We start from the raw sequence: 21,131 nt of genomic DNA on the forward strand, positions 1-21,131 counted from the left end.
ATGCTTGTTAAGCAGGTGGCTTACAAAATAACATAAGCAGCATTTTTGAACTGTTAGTACTGACTTCAGAAAAAAAAACAAATTCTGATGATACTTATGTTGCAGGCTGATAAACCATCCACACCTGTCTCCAAAGCCACAACACCTACAGGCGCCCCAGGTTCGAGTGGAGGCAAATCAGGAGTACCTGCTGTAGTGCTTCCTCCAGGAGCATATCCATTCCCTCTTATGGCTGGTGGAGTTGGAGCAGCTAGAAGTAATGATGCTAGCCCATACAACAGTGTGCCACCCTCTCCTTACTCAAGACCACCCATGGTACTTATATTTTTACTTTGATAGTGGTTATTTTTGTTTGTTTTGAAGGAATATAGGTGCTTGATCGCCCAACATGTGATGCGCAGCTATGAATATTCTATGAAGAATGTCTGACTACCTCTACACCTGTAAATTTAAATGTTACAAATGGAATATCCCGAGTTCATAAAAATATAACAAATCTCAAATTACTTGAAAGTTAAGGGAAGAATAAGCATAAAATCTCTTCCACTCATGAAACGGCACGTATTTCTTGCTTAGCTTCCCCTCCCAATCCTAATAATTGATACAGGTCGTGAACTCTTGCTGGTCTGTCTGATGAACAAACTAGGCAATAGCAGTGACTGAATACACACATAAAGTTTTATTTCTTTCTGCTGAGCTTCTTTTACTGGTTGTCACAAACCTTTAGGCTCAAAATTATACAGTCAGCAGATAATCGTCAACTGAATACTTTGAAATAAGAGACCAATAGCTGGAACTGAGTAGTTCATACAAGAGCACTGAGTGTGATGCACATGCTTCTGGATACTTATGTTTCACATAAACCGTGATGTACATTGGAAACAGTACTCAGTCACCTTGTTAGTGGTCATCTCTGCCTGCAGTTCATGAGAGGTTGTCAAAGATGGAGTATTATTCGTTACAGGTACTTGTAAACATGCATTTCATGTGTGGTAGATTTATGCAGTGCCCAAAAAACCTGAATGAATGGACTAAGAAATGATCAAAAGTATCCAAATGCCTCTTACTGTCTTCGTAACAGGTTTAACTCTGCTGGGGATACTTTCAATGAGGTGTTGAATGTCTGTGGAGGAATTGCAGCCCATTCTTCCTCAAGAGCTGAAACCAGAGAAGGTAGTGAAGCTGTATGCTGTGGTCTCGAGCAAAATCGACATTCTTACTCATCCCAAAGGTGTTACTTTGGGTTCAGGTCAGGACTCTGAGCAGGCCAGTCCATTTTAGGAATGTTAATGTTCACAAAGCAGTGCTTCACAGATGATGCTTTATGACAGGGTGCGTTGTCATTTTGATATAAACAGTCATCTTTTCTGAACCATCCCTCTACTGTGCATCGTCTTTGTTTAGTTCAATAACACCCCTCAGTTAGTCAATCAATCATCTCCATTTTTTTCGTGGCACAATGACTACTCCATTAAATTTCAGATGTGCGGCTGCATAAATCCAACTTCTTTTAATATTTTGCCAATTACCGTTCAGCCAGCTTCAGAGTGAGCCTAAAGATTTATGCTACAGACCTTGCTCCATCCTTTTAAACCCATGGACTGCGCCACTGTGTATGTCACCACAGATACGCAAGAACCAAACACGTTGATGGGCAGCAAAGAAGAATAAATATACATGAACTAAGTCTGTTGCTACACGGTCAAGCCACAATGGGAAGTTGCTGTATCATTGTGAACTGCATTGTGGCAATGTCTTGGCAAGTTTCTTCCAAAGACTTGTCCCAGCTGAAACTGCTATCGTTATTAATTAAGTTCTTTGCCAAATGAATTTCAGATGCTTCTTTATCACTGAATCCCAAAAACATTAAACTGATACCAGAATGTTGACGTTTTTGTACAGCATACATTGACCAATGTCAGTGCAGTGCTCTTCCACAGGTGCATTATTGGGCTGTAAGAGCCAAGTTACCTATGGTGTTCCATATATCTTTCATGGACTGTGCGAGTCATCTTACCGCTGAATGAAAGTCCACACTTGCAGGGTATCTTATGAACCACAGCCTTCTGGACCATTCATTCATCTTTAACAGAACCCAAGATTGGTGCTGTCTTCACACAAATGGAGGAGAGCAAGGGATTTAAATCTTTCATTGTTTCCTCCTGCATTCATGATGCCTATCTTTGGTTTCCTTCATAGCACTTTATATATCTGCTGTGGAGGATACCCTTTGGCTTCAGAAACACACTTTACATTTAGAAGCTCCTCCTGCAGACTGCTCTCATCAACGATGATGTATTCATTGTGAATCGAAGTTCTGAGAACTCTCATTGTCTGGGAAGGATGGTGGCAGCTATTTGCATGTAAATATAAATCTGTATACATCAGCTTTTGAAATGCTGCATGTTCATCATCTTTGGGACAAACTGTACAGAGTACTCAATGCTGTAAAATGTGTCCATATCCTTCCACATTTAATGTTTCTTTACTCGCAATAAGAGGCCCATGCACTAACAGTGACGAACATCTCCATACTATAACACCAGCTCCTCCATACTTCACTGTTGACACTACACATGATGACAGATAATTTGCTCCAGGCTTTTACCAAAGCCAAACCCTTCCTTTGGATTCCCACAGTTTATAGTGATTCATCACTCCAAATCACTCATATTCAGTGGTGCTGCTTTACATTAGCTCAAGCATTACGCAGCATTGACTGCAGTAATGTTATGAGGAGCTGCTCAACCATTGCAGCCCATTATTTTTAACTCCCTATGCATGTCACTGTGCTAGCTAGCATGTCACCACCGAACAGTGGTTCATTTCACTGCTTTTGTGTGACTTTTTTTACAAACACCATCTGCAGTTGTTGATGTTCCCTGTCCATTAGTGCACGAAGTCTGCCTGACCTTGGTTTACTGTGGTTGTTGCTTCATATTTCCACTTCACAATAACATCATCAACAGTAAAATTGGGCAGCTTTAGAAGTGTTGAAATGCCCCTGATGGATTTATTACTCTGGTGACACCCAGTGACCAATTCACATTCAAAGTCACTGAGCTCTCCTAACCAGCCCATTCAGCTGTTATTGCTTCTGACCCGACTATACAATTCTCCTTGTCTTCTTTTATACTGATGAATCTGCCTCTGTGACACTGAGTGGTCAATTCTGCACTACATAACGGTGTCCTGATACATTTGATCAAGTAGTGTAGTTGTAAGAAATTATTTCTGTGAGTGGAAATGTACAAGAAGCTGAGTCACTTAAGCTACAAAGTGCCGGCCAAAGGCAATGGAGAATTGTTCACACAGTAGAATGTGAGGAAATGGGTCTTGAATCATGTGGCAAATTCAGCAAACAGCATGTGTCAACTTGTCTTTGAAATGCACACTTTGACGATCACAAAATGGAGATTATTGGAGGAACAGTAATTATGTCTCTACCATAAACAGTGTGTACAAGCTGTGAGGCAAAATGAATATGAACCAAGAGGTCAGTTCTGTCACTAGATTATCCAAGGCAGTATTGCAGGCTGGTCATCCTATAGGGTCTGGTGTTCGTGGATAAATCGATCCTTGACGGTTTTTTTAACAGCTGCAATAACCATGTGATTTGTCACACTCATCTCAATCACTGGCAGTGATTCTTTGTGGCTTACAGAACCTTGTTTGTTGCCATCCCATTTGCATGGTGCAAATCACCTGGGGTTCATTTCAGAAGTGCTGTCACAGTTGCTGCAGACAGTGCCTATTGTTGTCATTAAGAGAATGTGGCTTCAAACACAATGGTACACATTGATATTAATGTCTGTGTGCACATGAACAACAGATACCCTCATCACTGCATTGTAAGGGATGGTTCAGTCCCAAGGCTAGCTCATAAACCCAACTATATTCTCGTGAATTTTTTGCTGTTGGTGTACACAAAGTCATTTGTGGATGAAATGCCATTAGAAACTGAAGAGGATAGGGTTGTAGGTTTATAATTACCTCTCTCATTGTACAGAAAACTATAGGTATATTGGAGAGAGAATGACAAACTTTATGTGCCATTGTAAAGTATGACATTGAGACTGGAAATCATCACTGAGAGAAATTGCTATGAGCTTTAGTTATTGCTATTATGTATAGGTTGTTTACATCACCAAAAATTCAAAATATAGAGATCTGATGATTAGTTATCTCAAAGTTCTCCCTTTAGAATCCTCTGCCATATGTATAATATTGAGCTTAAAGATTTGGAAACACCTGCAGAACAGCTACATGTAAACCAAAACTGATGAAAACGTGGAAATATCTGGAAGCTTGTTTTTCCAGAAAAAAACATAGTGCTACATTTATGCAAGGCAGGTTCGATCATTTTATTAGAGACTTATTTTTGGGTAAGATTGTATGTAAGGTTTAGGAAGCAAAAGATAAGCTGTATTGAGAGATTGTAAAAGCATTTTTTCTTAAGTCTTTTGCAGGAATGAAGTCACTATAATTTTTTAGAATCGTACCAGCTTTTAAATGATGTAGTAGCTGAACACATTATTCGGAAATCTTTAGATAACTTATGAGAATTATGTAGCCCATTCAAGGCTTTATACATATAGACAATAAAGTTGTAACAGAACTGTCTACCTGAGAAACCGTTTCTTCCATTTCTAGATCAGGGCATCAGCACTTTGTGTTTTCCCCAGACCTGTTTTTGGAAACCACTATGTCTAGTTAGTTCAGTTAATAGAAATACTGAAGCTGAGACTGCTTGACATTACTGCAAGGGGTAGATAACATGGAAACACCAAATACACAACACTTTACCATGCCTGATGTGATGTAGGAAATCTGTTGTCATTCAAAATAGCTTCATCACCTTGGAACAGTTAAATACAGGCCCTGTATGTTTCAAGGGAATCTTATATCATTCTTCCTGCAAGATTGTGGCAAACTGATGATGGAAGTAGAGAGCGATTGCGCACTCTTCTTTTCAAGGTAAACTACAGAGGCTCAATAATATTGAGATCTGGTGACTGTGGTGGCCAGGGGAGATTCATCCTCGTGCTCACAAAACCAGTCCTGAACAGTGTGAGCAGTGTGAACAGGAGTTCTGTCTTCTTGGAATACAGCATCACCATTGGGCAACAAACAATGTACCAGGGGATGGGTCACACAATCCTTGGGAAGAACGTGCCATTGCGGTGTAACCATGGGGCCCATGGAATACCTGGTATGACTGACCAAATCATCACAGAGCCCACTCCATGTTTCCCTTCTGGGATGTAAACTCAGCGAGAAGTTGGAAACAGTGTGAAACAAGCCTCATGTGACCAAATGACTTTCTTTCATTGTTCTAAAGTCCAGGCTTATGGCTTCGACACTGTGTTTTCCTGTTACAGGCATTTGTGTAACTGATGAGAGCTTTTGGAATTCTAGCTTGCCCTCTTAACTCCCTGCTTCAGGAGCTCTCATCATATTGTTTTGACCCTGACACGGTTCGCAAATGTAGGATTCAGTTCTACAGTGGCTTTTGCAACTTCATCCTCTTATTTTTCATTACAATCCTCTTGAGTGCCCATCTGTCATGATCACTCAACATACAGTTTCATTCCTGTATGACTCATCAGGTGATGTTCTTTCACTTTCCCTGTATGCACTATAAATATATGTGGTGCTTCTTGAAACACCAAACACTTTGGCTTCCTTCATTACATGAGTACCCACCACACTAACACCAGCAATTTGTCCACATCCCAAACCATTTCACTTTGACATAATACCCTCACAGCTGCACAGAACACCATTCTGACCCTAATTGACACTTGCAATATATTGGATGCTGTTTGTAGTCAAATACAACATCACAGCCTGCAGTGTTGCATATCATCTACAATTATGTTCAAGCATGCATTCCCCATGGTGTTTGCAATATTTTTGTCCAACCCTTGTATAACCTCTTTCTTAGTATTGGCTCATGTTGTACATTAAAGAGAGTTATCCCATGAGAAATAGCAGACAGAACTCAAATGCAGCTAGATGAAAATAATGGGCTTTAGGTAAGAAAGTGATAAATTTGTCTAGAGTGGAAAATTTGTCGTAAGTAAGTAAAGGCTTTCCCATCTTGACTGACTATAGTACATACAGTGCATGTAACTCCATTGAAGTTTGTTTGTAGACTAGAAGTAGAAAAGGCAGCCTGTCGTGCGCCAGCCTAAATGAACTTGAAATCCTGCAAAACTTGAATTTTGTTTCATGCTAATTCATATGTGCCATGTGACATGTTATGACTTTATAATAAATGAGTAATTTTTTTACCTGTAACGGAATGTATCTGCCTTGGGAAAATGGTTTGCTACTTGATGGAAGTTTGTAAGGAAATCATGATTTCATGACCCAGATCTTATGTGTCAACCACAGATTTAAAGGCCTGGGGTTCAGCTGCTGATTGGTACCTAGACTATTGCACAATTCGCCATCATGTCTGTCTTTTTTGAACAAACTAATCTCTAAAACCGATAGACGAATTTTCATGGGGTTTTCATGAGTCACTTGGGTGTAGCTTGGGGCAACATATAGGCATTATTTTATCAAAATTGGAACACGGAAAAAATATATCTTAATTTGAAGTTTTGTTTAAAATCATGTGGTCAGTGTAGTAGTTCAGATGTTTAGTCACCATGGCATAATACACCAAAGAACCAGTTGATGGCACTGTTATGTTTCTTAACTCAGTGACATGTATTTTTAGAAGTTTATGTCAGTAACAGCACTAAGTGCCACAATATTACCTTTACGAATACAAACTAACAGTGAATTTATTTGGCTGGTATATATGCATTTACTAGTTTTTCTTTGTGTCTTAAAAAATTAACAGCATTGCTTTGCTTCTTTCGTTAAGTTTTGTTTGTATTCTTTGCTAAGAAAGCAAGTTTACTAAGTTTGCTTTATGATTTGGGTGCCTACCCATTACATTTTAATTTCAATTATGATTAAAAATGCCTAAAAAAACATCAAGTCTTTCTGAATGCGCCGGAATGGATAAAATACTGAGGCCTATGCAGTGTGAAGAATTCAACGAAGATCATGAGGTGAGACTTGCTGTGGCCTGAGAATATCAGGCTTTAATTTGCTCTGTGGAAAGTCCTTCCAAAGTTAAAATGTGATGTGATCAAGAGTGTTATGCATTATGCTGCTCCTCAGAATCCTTCACTAACAGTGCTTAAAGTTACTTCTCTCCAATCATATAAGCAGAAATGTTGATGAGAAATGGTGCAGTCCAGTGAGTTTTTACACTACGAATCCCACTTATACCTAATGATTTACCTTTTTGCTTTAAACATCCTTTAAACAAAGCTCAAGGCCAGACACTGCAAGTATTGGGCATAGGCCTTAGTGTCAGCTGCTTTTCACATGGCCAGGTCTATGTGGCTTTCTCCCATGTTACTGAAGCAAGCAAGATCTTTGTTCATGGACCCTGTCACACTACTTCAAAATTTGTATACAAAGAAGCTTTATAAGTCAAAAATAAAATCTCTGGGTGTGAAATCTCAGGCACAGTTACAAACATGTACCTGAGCGACACCAGGTTTCTCTGATAGTTCCTAAAATTGTTCCATGTGTACGAAGAATGGTGTATTATTTTATGATTTAGCTTCCAGTAAAGCTCTGGGTCCTTCTCATAACTGGCTGGTTGAGTTTCAGTGGTCAAAAGGAGGCAAGGGCATGTAACCTCCAAAAGGACAATTTACTGCAGTGCACTGTGGCATTCAGCTCAACCTTCAGCTTGATTACAGCACTATTTTAGTAAGATGTTGATAGCTCTATCTGGCTGTCAGCTGAAATAATTGATTTTCACATTTTTTTTGAGTATGCCAATAAACTATTATTATGGATCATTGCAAAATACATCTACCTTGGTTTGTTGTCTAATGCATTAGCTAATGTAGTATGTTCTCTGTGTCTTACAGTTGGGGTACGATTCTCATCCACATGTGCGAACTCCAGGGCTTAGTGCAAATGGACTAGGTGGCATCCCTGGAGGAAAACCGTAAGTTAAAGTAGTCGCTATAAGCTAAAATATAGATCATATAATATCATAACACTGTTTGTGATTTCCCTGTTCTCTCTAACTTTTCCTCCTTTGTCTTGTCATAATCCTCCATTCTCATCATGTGCATGGTTTTTTTCTGCAATGGAAACCTAGCTAGTAATAGTACAATTACACCCGTATTGGGAACAGAATAGCAAAGTGATTGATAGTCGACCATAGAGTTCCATCAAAGGGGACGTTCTTAGTTTGCCATTACTTTAACAACTGCTATGCCCTGTGGTGGCAACAGCATTGGTGTTCACTACTGGATACATTCATATGCTACTGTTAACATGCAATAGTGAAGTTGCTTGTTGGTCATAAAAGACTTATCACTTTTCTGCCCATTCTTCAATGCTTCTTCAAAAATTTTGTTACAGAAAATGAACACAATAGTTGAAGAAATGAAGCACATTACATTGGTGTGTGATGATGTGATTTGCTACCGACTGTTGTATGACACAATTCATTCTTAGATTGGTTGTAGGTATGTTAGTTGATCTATGAAATTATATTTCAGTCACTTTCTTATTCTTATCAAGGTATAAGTGCAACTATCAAAGAGCCCAGTATGCAGATAGAGAATCATTTGAAAGATATATCAAACTTCTGAATTACTAGCCCTGTCTTCTTCCGTATATTGTTGGTCATGTTCTATTTTCATCTCTTTGCTGAATTGTACAATGTAGGATTATGAAATTTTTCATTTCAACCCAGTTACCTGATACTAGTCTCTTCAGTTGAACATGATTTCTCTTTCTTCTTTTCTTCTCTCTCTTTATTATTTTATTTTATTTATTTATTTATGATATCATTACTTTTGATCAGTACGAATGCATCATCTGCAAACCAAACTGTGAAGAACTGATATTTACGGGCAACTCATTACATACACTAGAAATAGAATGAACCCTAGAATGGAGTCTCGAGAGGCACCTTGTGGTATTGTGCTCTATTTGGGGTAATAGAAGGTTGCATTTGAAGTGTAATGCATCCTGATTAGTTATTTTGCATCTGATTCTTTGTTGTCCTGTGAAATAGCTTCAGAATAATGCTATTTACTAACTGGTAAAAGTATTATTTGTTGACACTGTAATTTCCAGCACGTATTGCAGTTTCAGGATTGCTTGAAAACATTCTCTAAGTTTTTGTCTTTAGTCATTCTCTGGTATTGAGTGACAGCTTATTTGCTGTGATTAAAAATCTGTATACATAGGATATATTCCTAATGCTTAATCTTGCTTGAAGATGCCAGCATTAACAGAGTTAATTTTTTCAAGCCTAAATACTCTACTTTGTGATTCATTTATGTTTAGTTTACTGTGTCTATTATTTGCACGCTTTTATTTACAGTCTCACGTTGATAATTGCCTCCTTCTGAAGCTATTTTCCATTTGATTCTGTGTTTCTTTTTAAGTTCTGCATTTACTGTGAGTGAGTTTTATAAACATTTAAATATTAAATAAATAAAATTCAGTATATAATTTGAACGACAATCTAAGTAAAAACAACAAAAATATATTCTAAAGAATAAGCAGTGAAATATCCTTAGTGATAATATACTTTATAATTCCTGCTTTGCTTTCTCATAATATATTGTCACGTGGAAGAAGGTTGTAATGTTATGTGTGCCTCACTGCTTTTTTTTTCTTTAACTAATTTGTGCCTGATTTTATTCTGAGAAGCTCAGTAATGTATGTAAATACCATAAATGTAAATGTGATTCAAAAAGTACTTGAAGTGAAGTGAAGTGCAGCTGGACAGCAAGAAACTCTTTAGTGCGCAATCCCCGCAAAGATAGTATTAGAGAATCTTTGAGAGTGGACTCTAAAAAAAGGGCAATTGATTTTATTAAAAAAAAAAAAAAGACTGTTAATCTGTATCTTGTGGAAAGAGGATGTGTTGCTAGACCGTCGCTCAGAACGTATTGGTACATTTAATGAAAATTGATATTTTAGTGATAAAACCGAGTGAAGTATGTGTAAGAGTTGCCAAACATTTATGTATACAAATTTTCTGGAAGTGAAGAATAGAAATATCCTGTTTTTGGAAAAGGAGGTGAACTTCATTGTACTGTGAGTGAGTTTTATAAATATTTAAATATTAAATTTAAAAAAATTCAATATATATTTGAATGACAATCTAAGAAAGAACAACAAAAATATATTCTAAAGAATAAGCAGTGAAATATCCTTAGTGACAATATACTTTATAATTCCTGCTTTGCTTTTTCATAATATATTGTCACGTAGAAGAAGGTGTAATTAGATGAATTACGAACACTAACTTCACTTAACGAAGGTTTATTCAGCACTTGCACATACAAGAGCATGGAGCAAACTGCCTCCGGCCGGAACACATACGATATATATACAGTTACACAACATTCCAGTACAATGATTCTTGACATTTGTGGGTACTTCTAGAATGTACTCGAACCGAATATAGAAATTACAATTTTACAGTTCAGGTGAGTTTTGAACTCACGACCCTCCATGCAGCCGTCTAGTATCAAACCACTACACTACAGTGACTGTGCTAATTAGCTTCTTCTGCGACATTGCTCCCTCCTTAAGAAAACAGCATCTCGGTGTTATGTCCTCCTAGTCCGGGGATGAGTCATCAGTTCTGCATACTCCGTCTCCCGATGACATGTTCGCCCTGGCGGTGATCTTAGAACTTCCTTTGCCGCTATGCTCTTCATCACCTTTCCGCTTGTTTCCTGTCGTTAGAGCTTTGAATTTACCCTGGGTTGCGGGATCCTTATAGGGCTTCATTCAAAGGATGTGGACCGTATCTCTGATCTTTCATCTTCTTGTGTCGGGGTCAAAATCTTCTTCATAAGTAACATCAGACAACTGTCTTACAACCTTATAAGGTCCAAAGTAGCGCCTGAGGTGCTTCTCAGAGAGACCAACCTTCCAAACAGGAGTGAAGATCCAGATGAGGTCACCAGGCTGGTAGACAACAGGGCAGTGGCTCGCGTCATACCTCCGATCGTTTTCTTGAGCCTGCAGCGTGTGGAGTTGAGCTAACTGCTGAGCTTCCTCAGCTCTGGCTAACACCTGGTCAATGTAGTTGTCGTCCACGTCATCAGGATGTAACGGAAACACAGTGTCCATCGTCGTCGTCACCTCATGCCCATGTGCCAGGAAAAATGGCGTAAATCCTTTGGTGTCTTGTTTGGCGGTGTTGTAGGCAAATGTCATGAAAGGTAGCACCTCATCCCAGTTGCTCTGCTCAACATTGATGAACATTGATAGCATGTCAGCCAAGGTCTTATTAAGGCATTCAGTTAGCCCGTTAGTTTGCGGATGGTAGGCAGTCATCGTGTGATGAGTAATGGTGCACCGACGGTTTATCTCTGTCACAAGATTTGATTGAAAAACTTTACCTTGATCTGTAATTAACGACCTTGGGGCACCGTGTTTTAATACCAGGTCTTCCACGATGAATTTGGCTACCTCGGATGCTTCGGCTGTTTTCATGGCTTTTGTAATGGCATAGTGTGTCAGATAATCAGTGCATCTGTTGCCACTAGCAGACGTTGGAAATCATCCAAGGAGGTCAATCCCAACACACTGGAAAGGGGTTTCAGCTGGTGGAATTGGTATTAGTCGGCCAGGTGGTTTCTGACGAACTGCCTTTCTCCTCTGGCACTCTCAACAGTGCGACACATAGTGATGGACACTCCTAAATAAACCTGGCCAGAGAAATCTCTTGCAGATTCTATCGAATGTCTTAATAAATCCTAGATGTCCAGCGTCAGGTGTGTCATGGAATTTCTGTAGAACATCTAAGCGCATGTGTTTAGGAATCACTGGTAGCCACTTCTATCCAAACGGATCAAAGTTTTTCTTGCAAAGTAATCCATTAACTACCTTAAGTTTTCCTTTCACATCCTCTGACTGATTTAAGGCAAGCATAATTTGAGGTATCTTGGTGTCCTTCTTCTGCTCAACAGAGAGATCCTGGAGTCCAGCAAGACAGTCTTCATCAATGTCTTGATGGTCTTGCACAGGGTTTCTTGAGAGACAGTCGGCATCTTGGTGTTTTCTTCCACTTTTGTACACTATGGTAATGTCACACTCTTGAAGACATAGTTCCCACCTGGAGAGTCATCCTGTTGGATCCTTAAGATCTGTCAACCAACAAAGAGAATGATGGTCTGTAACAACTGTGAATGGCCTTCCATAGAGATACTGTTGAAATTTGCATATGGCCCAGATCACTGCAAGACATTCTCTTTCTGTAGTTGAGTAGTTTCTCTCGGCTTTTGTAAGTGTCCTAGAAGCATAGGCTATAACCTTCTCTTTTCCATCCGAAATTTGCACCAGAACAGAACCAATCCCATACCCACTGGCATCTGTGTGTAGTTGTGTAGGTGCTTTCTCATCATACAGACCAAGTACAGTGTCAGTCGTCACAGATTTTTGCAGCACATCGAAAGAATCTTGTTGAGCAGCACCACAGATAAATTTATCATCAGCTTTTAATAACTCTTGGAGTGGCCTGGCTTTGATACAAAAGTCTTTGATAAAATGACGATAATAAGAACATAATCCGAGGAAGCTTCTCACATCGCTGATACTTTTAGTAATAGGAAATTCCGTTATAGATCTTGCCTTTTCTGCGTCTGGCCGCATGCCTTTGTTTGAGACAAGGTGTCCAAGTGTTCTGATTTTTTTTGCTTCAAAGAGACACTTTCTTGGATTAAGTTTCAGTCCGCCTTGTTGGAGACACTTAAGAACGGCCCTCAGTCTTTTTATGTGATCATCAAATGTCTCTGAGAACACTATAATGTCATCTAAATAACAAAGACACATCATCCACTTCAGGTGACTTAGAATATTATCTATCATCCGTTCAAAAGTTGCTGGTGCATTACACAAACCAAACGGCATGACCTTAAACTCATACATGCCCTCAGGGGTGATGAATGCAGTTTTCTCACGATCAGCCTCATCTACTTCAGTTTGCCAGTGTCCCGAGTACATGCCCATGGTTGAGAAAATCTTATCCCCCTTCAGACAATCTAGAGTATCATCAATTCGTGGAAGGGGGTAAACGTCCTTTTTGGTTATCTTATTAAGCTTCCTGCAATCAACACAAAAGCGCCAACTGCTATCCTTCTTCCTGACAAGAACCACTGGTGATGACCATGGGCTCTGTGAAGGCTGAATGATGTCATTCTTCATCATTTTCTGTACCTCATCGTGAATTATTTGACATTCCGTTGCTGACATACGGTATTCTCTCTGGCTTATTGGTTGGTGGTCTCCAGTTCTAATGCAGTGCGTCACCGCCGATTTGTCTAATTTGCTCTTCACCTGTGGATTGAAGCATTCAGAGAACTCTTGAAGAATGACAAGTAGCTTCTTCTATTGTTCCTTTGTGAGATCTGGTGATAATCGAGCTATAAGATCTTGTCTCCTAGTGGTAGCACCAATTTTGCCCACAGACTCGGCATGGGAGGTTTCTATGATGCTCAGCTGTTTGCCAATTAAATGCTCAGTGTCTGCTACGCACATGCATCTTGGAAGGATCTGCGGTTCTCAGTGACAGTTAACTATCCACAATTCACCGAATCCATTTTTAAACAAGACGACAGAGGCTGGGATGACCAAGTTATTCTTCAGTGGTATGCTTCTCTTACATTCCACTACAAGATTCATGGGTTGACGCATGACATGACACATGACAGCTACCTTTCTAGTGCTGACTGCAGGAATGATCACTTCATCCAGCACACACAGTCTCCACCCACACGGATGCACATCTTCCTGTCCACAGTATCTCATCTTGTCTAGTATAATCTTCGAGCGACCACAATCTATAATTGCCTGAGAAGCTTTCAAAAAGTCCCATCTGAAAATGAAATCATGATTACACTCTTGTAAGACGATGAATTCTAAGGGCTGTGTATGGCCACTTATACCCACACGAATGGTACATCTTCCTGTAGGTTTTACATATTTCCCATTATCCACCTTCAGCAGAGATGTTTTGTTGTTGACGAATACGGTTTTCTGCAATGGTGACAGTACTTCTCCAAAATGACTGAATATGATGCTCCTGAGCCCACAAGAGCTGGGACAGTTCGGCCATCCATGAGGATATCGACGTAGTTTCTTATCATTTTTGTAGTGATTGACGGTGGAGAATTTTCCTCTTAGGCGGCGTCACCTCCAAGGAAGGTCGCACCCTTTAGTTTTCTGTGTTGCGGCAGATAGGTGATTGGCAGGGGCTTCTAAACGGCGATGGAGAGCTTGATTGGCATGTTGGGGAGCATCCTCTCCAGCAGCTAGCTTGCGGTGGTGGTGACCTATGTCGTCCTGCACTCACATCTTCTTGTTCATCTTCGTCGTCCCGGAGTTGGCGTCAGCTAAGATTGGTTTGCTGTCTTCTGGCGCAGGCGTCATCAAATATCTGCCCCCTTTCTAGACAATAGTGCACCACATGTTCCGGTTGTCCACAGTGGAAACATACTGGTTGGTTATCCTGGGTCCTCCAGACGTCAGTCTTCCTTGGTGCCCAAACAGGTTCCTCACGCGGCATTGTAGGAACATAACTTCACCTAGGTCTCGACTTTTTCACTGTTTTAAAGGGAAATGAAGGACGAGAGATTTGGTTCAATGTCTGTTCCAATTCCTCCCTTATGACCTCTTGAAGCGTCTCAGTTTTTTGCTCGCCTTGCAATCCAAGTGCCTTCTGAACTTCCTCTTTCACTATCTGACAAATAACACTTGTGAAATCAATTTGTTCCTCCATCACAGACATCGATACGATGTTTGGAAGCCATTCAAACTTCTTTTGTGTAATTCTTTTTTGATGCATTGTCTCGATATACTGGCACCATTTTATGAAGTCGTCTGCTGTCGAAACCTCCTTCAGCAGTAGGGCTTGATACATGTCCTCAGCAACACCCTTCATGAGATGTGCAACCTTATCTTCCTCCTTCATTCTAGGATCTACTATTTTACACAGCTCCGAGACGTCTTGAATGTAGGATGCTGTAGTTTCTCCTGGACGCTGTGCCCTGCACTTTAATTTATCTACAGCACTTCCGTCATTGTATGTCACCGAAACACTTGCGCAGTTCCTCCTGGAATACTTCCCAACTTGTGAACTTCTCCTTGTTGTTCTCGTACCATTGCTTGGCAGTGCCCTCCAAGTAGAAAAATACGTTAGCCAAACACACGGTGTCATCCCATTTGTTAAATTTGGCTATATGCTCATATAACTTCAGCCACTTGTTTGGACCTGGAAGGATGTCTCATGTGATGGCACACAATTGCTGTCATCGTAACATCCTCTTCTTCTGTCTCCGATAGGTGGCGATCTGTTGAATATGGCTCGAACTCGGGTTTCTTGCCACGTAAACAGCGGCTCTGTCGTAGCCTGATGGGAGCCACTGTCGATAATGTGCGCTATCACAAGTTCTAATACCCAGTGTCTCCACCACAATAATAACATGTAGAAGAAGGTGTAATTAGATGAATGAGGAACACTAACTTCGCTAAATGAAGGTTTATTCAGCACTTACACATACGGTATATCAGTTACACAACATTCCAGTACAATGATTCTTGATATTTGTGGGTACTTCTAGAATGTACTTGAACTGAATATAGAAATTACAATTTTACAGTTCAGGTGAGTTTTGAACTCACGATCCTCCATGCAGCAGTCTAGTATCATAACCACTACACCACGGTGACTGTGCTACTCAGCTTCTTGCGCGACAGTATACTGAACAAAAAAATGAGAATTCTAAAAGACCAAGAGTTAGCAGAAGTCAAAGATTTTTGTTATCCTAGTAGGGATTTTCATTATAAACTATTCCCTACTGTTGTAAACTAACACATAATTGATCCAAAGAAAAATTAACAAAAGAAAACCATGTAATTATGAGACAGAATTACTGGCCATAACTTAACCTTCAGGACTGTCAAAACACACACACACACACACACACCAAAAAAAAAAAAAAAAAAAAAAAAAAAAACGCAACACTATAACTAGGTCTCTAGGTGGTTTGGTGTGGTGATTCTCTACTGGAGATTGATGTGGGTGCAGATGAAGAAGACAGCTCTTGGATACAAGAAACCCTTTATCACTATTTATTTCCAGTGATCAGTCTTTGATGCTGTTAGTGTTGGTCCCTGGCAAATGTGGCAAATGCGCTGACAGGGCATTTCCTTGTCTGTTGATCTCTCAGACCAGACCTGTCAGTGGTAACACAGACCATGCACCACTACCACTGCTGCTGGTGTATCAAGGAATATCTTGTGTTACTGGCCTGTAGCAGATGGCCAAGTGTTGGCTGCTGTCATCAAGAATACAGCAGACTGCAACTCGTCCCAGTGGCACAGGGCAAAGGAGTCCTCAGTTTGAACCTCAGCATATGAGAAGGTAGCTGATCTCCAAGTGTCATTGACCCACAAAGGCAGCAGAGTGCTGAACTGGCCAAGCACCCAGAAAGTCAGGCGGCAGTCTGAAGTTCGAGTGGTGGCGGCCACGTCATTGATGTGGTACTGACTGTCACAGACTGGACATCGCAAAATGGCCCAGCTCTTAGACAATGACAGGTTGGTCTCAGGCAGTTTAAATACAGCTGTTTGGGGCTGATCATGCAGAAGTTATTGCATTTATGTGTCATGTGGTAACATTTCAAACAGGGGCCAGTGACTGGTGTCCCCACTTTCACCATGCGGGAGGAGGTCGGTGTGGAAACAGGTAGATGGCGGAGAGTTGCTGCATCAGCGATTCGCTGACTGTGGCTACTGGAGGCAACTTCTAATATCCTAATTACAAGACGGGGCTGTGGCCTAGGTCCATGGCATTACACTTCCTTTGTCCTAGGAAAATCTGACTCTCCAGATTCCTGTTTGTGAATGGCTGCAACATAAGCACTGACTTATTTACAATTATTTAAGCTTTGTGCCCTGTACTTCAGTTGATCCTGCACACTATTTACACTTCCTTTGCTGTTTCACTTGTACTTGGTACACACAGTGAGTTTTTGGTTTATGATAGCAGAAGGAATGAGTATCAGGGTGGCTTCTCAGCACTACAATCTGATTTCCTCATATCTACTCCTCCCCATATCATTTTCTACAAGTTTAGACTGATAACTTACTACCTGTTGTTAATGGCTGTCAATTAGAATATACGTACTGAGGACTAATCCCTTCCTTAACCTGTGGGGAACAATATGACCTATGTGAACTGAACTGAATGGTATGTGCACTGGCCTATTGTTTGTTGATTCTGGCCTGTGTGAACTTGACAGTTTTTGCACTGCATTTTTATACTGTAGCAATACAGAAAAATTTATTTACAACATTAAGAAATCCATGGCAACCATGCTTTGATCATGTTTTCAAGACATTCCATAAACTATTACCCTTTTCACACTTAATTAATTCCTCTCGCTCTGATAGTTTTATACAGCAGCCCTGCTTGAAAAGCTTTCCAATACCACTAACCCCCGTATAGACACTATACCAGCTCCACCTGTGGTGTACACTAATTCAGTAATTTTTTCGCTACTGGTGCTATACCAGCTCCATATGTGCTATCCGATAACTCTGTAATTCTCCTTAATTCTTCCCTGGCTACAGGTGCTATACCAGACAAATCTGTGCCATGTATTAAAAAAAGAAGCCCTTTAATTCCTTTACTTCCACACATCTTCCTAACATCTGAAAGACTTTACCACTGTGTCAAATCTTTCTGTTGGTCGGCTATTGTTGGTGAATCTATTACTACCATGAATAATGCTTCTCAAGAGATGTGGGGCAGTTTAGTTGATGACACCATGGCTAGTGATGCGTCTCGTGCCTGTGTGGCATATCATTACTTATACTGTTTTGAGATGATGCAACATGATGTGAAGACAATAAAATCTTACCAAACAATACTTTTACAACTCCTTATTCTTGTTCTAATTCATTCGACTCCTTACTCTTCTTCTGATTCATTGTCACTGTACCACAGCTTAACCTTATCTAATAAGCAGTACCTGTTAACTATTTTCTTTTAGGGTCACATTCTGCCCAGTTCTTGTCGTGGCATATATGGTACAGTTATCATCCTTAACATCCTCAAACATCCTCAAACATTTCCTCTGTAAATTCGTATTTAAAACAAAAGCTTTACAGCTCTTCTGGCTTATCCTTAAAAAATTACCAAGGTTTTTGGGATACCCAAAGTTTCCCACACTTCATCCAGGCAGTCTCTTGGCAGTGGCTGGCGTAACGCCCATTTTGGTGGCATACTCAGCAAAGTATTAGGTGTGGTTTATGCACAGGACGGAGCGCCCAAGTAAATTGCCCTGGGTGTGTGTTACAGGATTGAATGACTCAAGCCTTAGTCCTTTACCGAATACTACAATGCTATCTAATCCTGACACTGTGGAAAAAATAGGGAGAGATCAAGCCCAAGGATGTAGGGATCCCACAGGTGATTTGAAAAAATTCGAGCTGGTCCATACAGATAGTGCTGCTGTCCATGGTAATTGTTCAGAGTTCTGTCTTCCTGCCTTCTCTTCTTGTGGTAGTTTTTTGATCAGTCGGTATTCTTTTCCGTCCATCCACTCCCCTTTCCTCTTCAGAAAGGTGCTGCTGTTAAATTGTGCTTTCTACAGAACCATGGAACTGACTGCTATCTTCTGTTGGTTATTCATCTTCATCTTCAGTGGTTCTTCTGACACCAAATATGATGGTGAGAAGAAGAAAACACTAAATGGATATAAAAAACCTTTATTACTGTTTATTTACATTTTTCAGTCTATGATGCTGCTAGTGGCTATGCCAAATACACTGACATGGAGTCTCTCAGTGTGCTGAACTTGCAGCTCGACCCTGTCATCACTAGTGCAGACTGTGTGCTGCCTTTTTGTCGAGGAATGTCTTGTATTATCAGCTCTTAGCTGGATGACCAGATGTCAGCTGCTATCACCAAGAATACAGCAGACTGCAACTGGCTCCAGTGGCACAGGGCAAAGGAGTCTTAAGTTTGAACCTTGTCAGATGCAGAGAGCTGAGATGGCTAGACCCTGGCATCATAGGCACAGTAAAGCAGCAGAGTGCTGAGGTGCCCAAACACCCAGACTGAGTGAGATGGCACAGGGGTTAGTGTACTGGATTCACGTTTGGGCCATCCAGATTTAAGTTTTCCGTGATTTCCCTAAATTGCTTCAGGCAAATGCTGGGATGATTTCTCTGAAAGGGCATGGTTGAGTTTCTTCTCCATCCCTGAAGCATTCTGAAATTGTGCTCTGTTTTTAATGACCTAGTTGTTGATGGAACATTAAACAGTAATCTTCCTTCCTTCAAATACCTGGATGGTCAGGTGGCAGTCAAAGATTTGAGGTCCAGTGACAGTAGTATCATTGGTGCAGCATTGACTGGCACAGACTGGATGTCACAATATAGCCCAGCTGGTCAATAATGACAGGCTAGCATTGGGAGGTTTAGATACAGCTGTCCGGGGCTGACCATGCAGAAGTTATGGCATTTCTATGTCACATGGCAACTTCTTGAACGGGGCAGTGTCCTGGGTCCTAAGTGTTGTCATGCAAAATTAGGTCGGTGCAGAAGCAGGCATACGGCAGAGGAGTGCTGCTTAAGCAGGTCGCTAACTGCTGCTGCTAATATCCTAGGTATGACACTGGGCTGTGATCTTGGTCCATGATGTTACAACACTGTTCTAGCTTTTGGAATTATTAGTTCCTCCCTTGGGGAGGAGAGATAGATAGTTTTAGGAAGGTTAAAAAGGAAGGAATGACTTCCACTTATTTTGTAAACATCCCCAACTTATCCCCCTATCTTCCTTGTGAAAGGAACTAACAACTAGGGTGGTGTTCCTTATTTTTTTGTGTCTCAGCAGCACAAAATATTTTGCTTCCTGAAAATAAGTATTGGCCAGCAGTTTTGCCTAAAAATTTTATGAACTTGAATTCATTCCTTTAATCACACTTTTACTGTTTAGCTTTATTTACATAAGTTGGCAAGAAATTACAGCACAAAGGATTCAGAAAGCAAATAATATTCTTTTGTTTCAGGGCTTACTCCTTCCATATGAATGGTGAAGGACAGTTGCAGCCTGTACCATTTCCCACAGATGCACTGATTGGTCCAGGGATTCCAAGGCATGCAAGGCAAATTAATACATTGGCACATGGTGAGGTGGTCTGTGCTGTTACTATAAGCAATCCAACTAAGTATGTGTACACAGGTGGAAAAGGCTGTGTTAAAGTTTGGGATATCAGTCAACCTGGTTCCAAAAGCCCTGTGTCCCAGCTTGATTGTCTTGTGAGTATGGTATTTGTAAAGTTGTGGGTATGGTTTTTGTGGACGTGGAGTTGTTATACTGTTGTAATTATCATCTTGAAAAAATAAAGAATTTTTTGTTTGTTTGCATGTACATGTGGCAGTCCTGGTTCACAGTGAAGCCCCCACACAATAGTAGTGGTGCTACAACAAAATTGGTTTCTCCTAGCAGCATCGTATGGTACTGTATCTGACACAACTGCAGAAATGTACTTGCAAACAAACAAACAATTAATTGAAATTTCCTGGCAGATTAAAATTGTGTGGCAAACTGAGAGTCTACTATAGAACTGGAGAGAAAACTTTATTATGTCACTTAATTTTTTTGAGGTGATAATTAAAGCTAAAACTACCACACAGAGCTCATATTTTAATTCTGTCAATAATTAATGACTGATGTGCATGACACAATGTTTGACACAACTGCAAGGAGTCTTATAAAGTTGAATTCACATTATTTTAGTTGGGAGTGTCTAAAACAAATATTTTCTTTGTGGTATTGTGTCTACAACTAAAGAGAGCAATGTTGTTATATATTTAAAAAATTCCCTCTCTCTCTCTCTCTCTCTCTCTCTCTCTCTCTCTCTCAATATAATGGAAGGAAACATTCCACGTGGGAAAAATTATATATAAAAACAAAGATGAGGTGACTTACCGAACAAAAGCGCTGGCTGGACGATAGACACACAAACAAACACAAACATACACACAAAATTCAAGCT

At 40.3% G+C, this 21,131-nt stretch overlaps 1 protein-coding gene across 1 annotated transcript in view; it reads left to right on the plus strand.

Moving 5' to 3' along the window:
* The window catches only part of LOC124621802 (protein groucho), a 696,988-nt gene that overhangs the window by 631,358 nt on the left and 44,499 nt on the right, over positions 1-21,131 (plus strand). Inside the window, exons 12-14 of the mRNA XM_047147238.1 lie at positions 106-315; positions 7,950-8,029; positions 20,142-20,391. Of these exons, the coding sequence (XP_047003194.1) occupies positions 106-315; positions 7,950-8,029; positions 20,142-20,391 (540 nt within the window). The remainder of the gene's footprint in view (positions 1-105; positions 316-7,949; positions 8,030-20,141; positions 20,392-21,131) is intronic.

This window comes from Schistocerca americana, chromosome 7, assembly GCF_021461395.2.
Source record: "Schistocerca americana isolate TAMUIC-IGC-003095 chromosome 7, iqSchAmer2.1, whole genome shotgun sequence".
Taxonomy (NCBI): domain Eukaryota; kingdom Metazoa; phylum Arthropoda; class Insecta; order Orthoptera; family Acrididae; genus Schistocerca; species Schistocerca americana.